Raw genomic sequence first — 704 nt, 5'->3', positions numbered from 1 at the left:
ATTCCATTCATGCAGCTGATCGTCACTTCTTCGTGTTTCGTTTCTGTGGGGTTTTGTATCAGATGAATGCGCTGCCCATGGGCTGGCTCAATAGCCCTTACTGGTTTTCTAAGATCATGCGTAATGTCGTGCGTTTTTGGCGCGACCCCCTGGCGGCGGTTGGCGGGGGGCGGCGGCATCTCTCGCCCACCTTGCCTCCACACCAGTTCTTCCCTTCCGCCCGGTGTGCGCGGCCGGCGCGGTTGGGTGCGCGCGTGTTGCCATACCTGGACGATTTCTTGTTTGTTTTCGCGTCCGAGGAGCATCCCCAGTTGGGTGCACAGTGGGTCATAGAGAGCATCGAGTTCCTGGGTTTGTCGTGCCATCCCACCAAGTGCCAATGGGAGCCCTCGCAGTCGGTTTACCATTTGGGCATTACAGTTAATACTGCGGAGGGGCTGTTTGAGGTGCCTGCGGACAAGTTAGCCAAGTTGCGTCGGTTAGCAGTGGGGCTCCGGGTTACGGCCAAGAAGAATCACCGTCTGGTTCAGAAGCACCGTCTGGTTCAGAAGCGTGAGTTGGTGAAGCTGTGTGGTTTTGCTCAGAGTGTGAAGCTCGCCCTCACCCCCGCCCCCCTGTTTCTCCGTAATTTCTACGATGATCTTGTGCAGCCGGTCGGTTGGTCCGGTAAAGTGCGGCTGTCCCGCGGGTCTATGCGGGACCTA

At 57.7% G+C, this 704-nt stretch overlaps 1 protein-coding gene across 1 annotated transcript in view; it reads left to right on the top strand.

Annotated features, from left to right (window-relative positions):
• Nucleotides 1-62: 62 nt before the first annotated feature.
• The window catches only part of VOLCADRAFT_101357 (uncharacterized protein), a gene marked incomplete at both ends in the record, with an annotated part of 5892 nt that continues 5250 nt past the window's right edge, over nucleotides 63-704 (top strand). Inside the window, one exon of the mRNA XM_002959794.1 lies at nucleotides 63-653. Coding sequence (XP_002959840.1) covers nucleotides 63-653 — 591 coding nt within the window. The remainder of the gene's footprint in view (nucleotides 654-704) is intronic.

The sequence above is a fragment of the Volvox carteri genome, assembly GCF_000143455.1.
Source record: "Volvox carteri f. nagariensis unplaced genomic scaffold VOLCAscaffold_815, whole genome shotgun sequence".
Taxonomy (NCBI): domain Eukaryota; kingdom Viridiplantae; phylum Chlorophyta; class Chlorophyceae; order Chlamydomonadales; family Volvocaceae; genus Volvox; species Volvox carteri.
The sequence above is the reverse complement of the archived record's forward strand: the minus strand, read 5'-3'. Positions and strand labels throughout refer to the sequence as shown.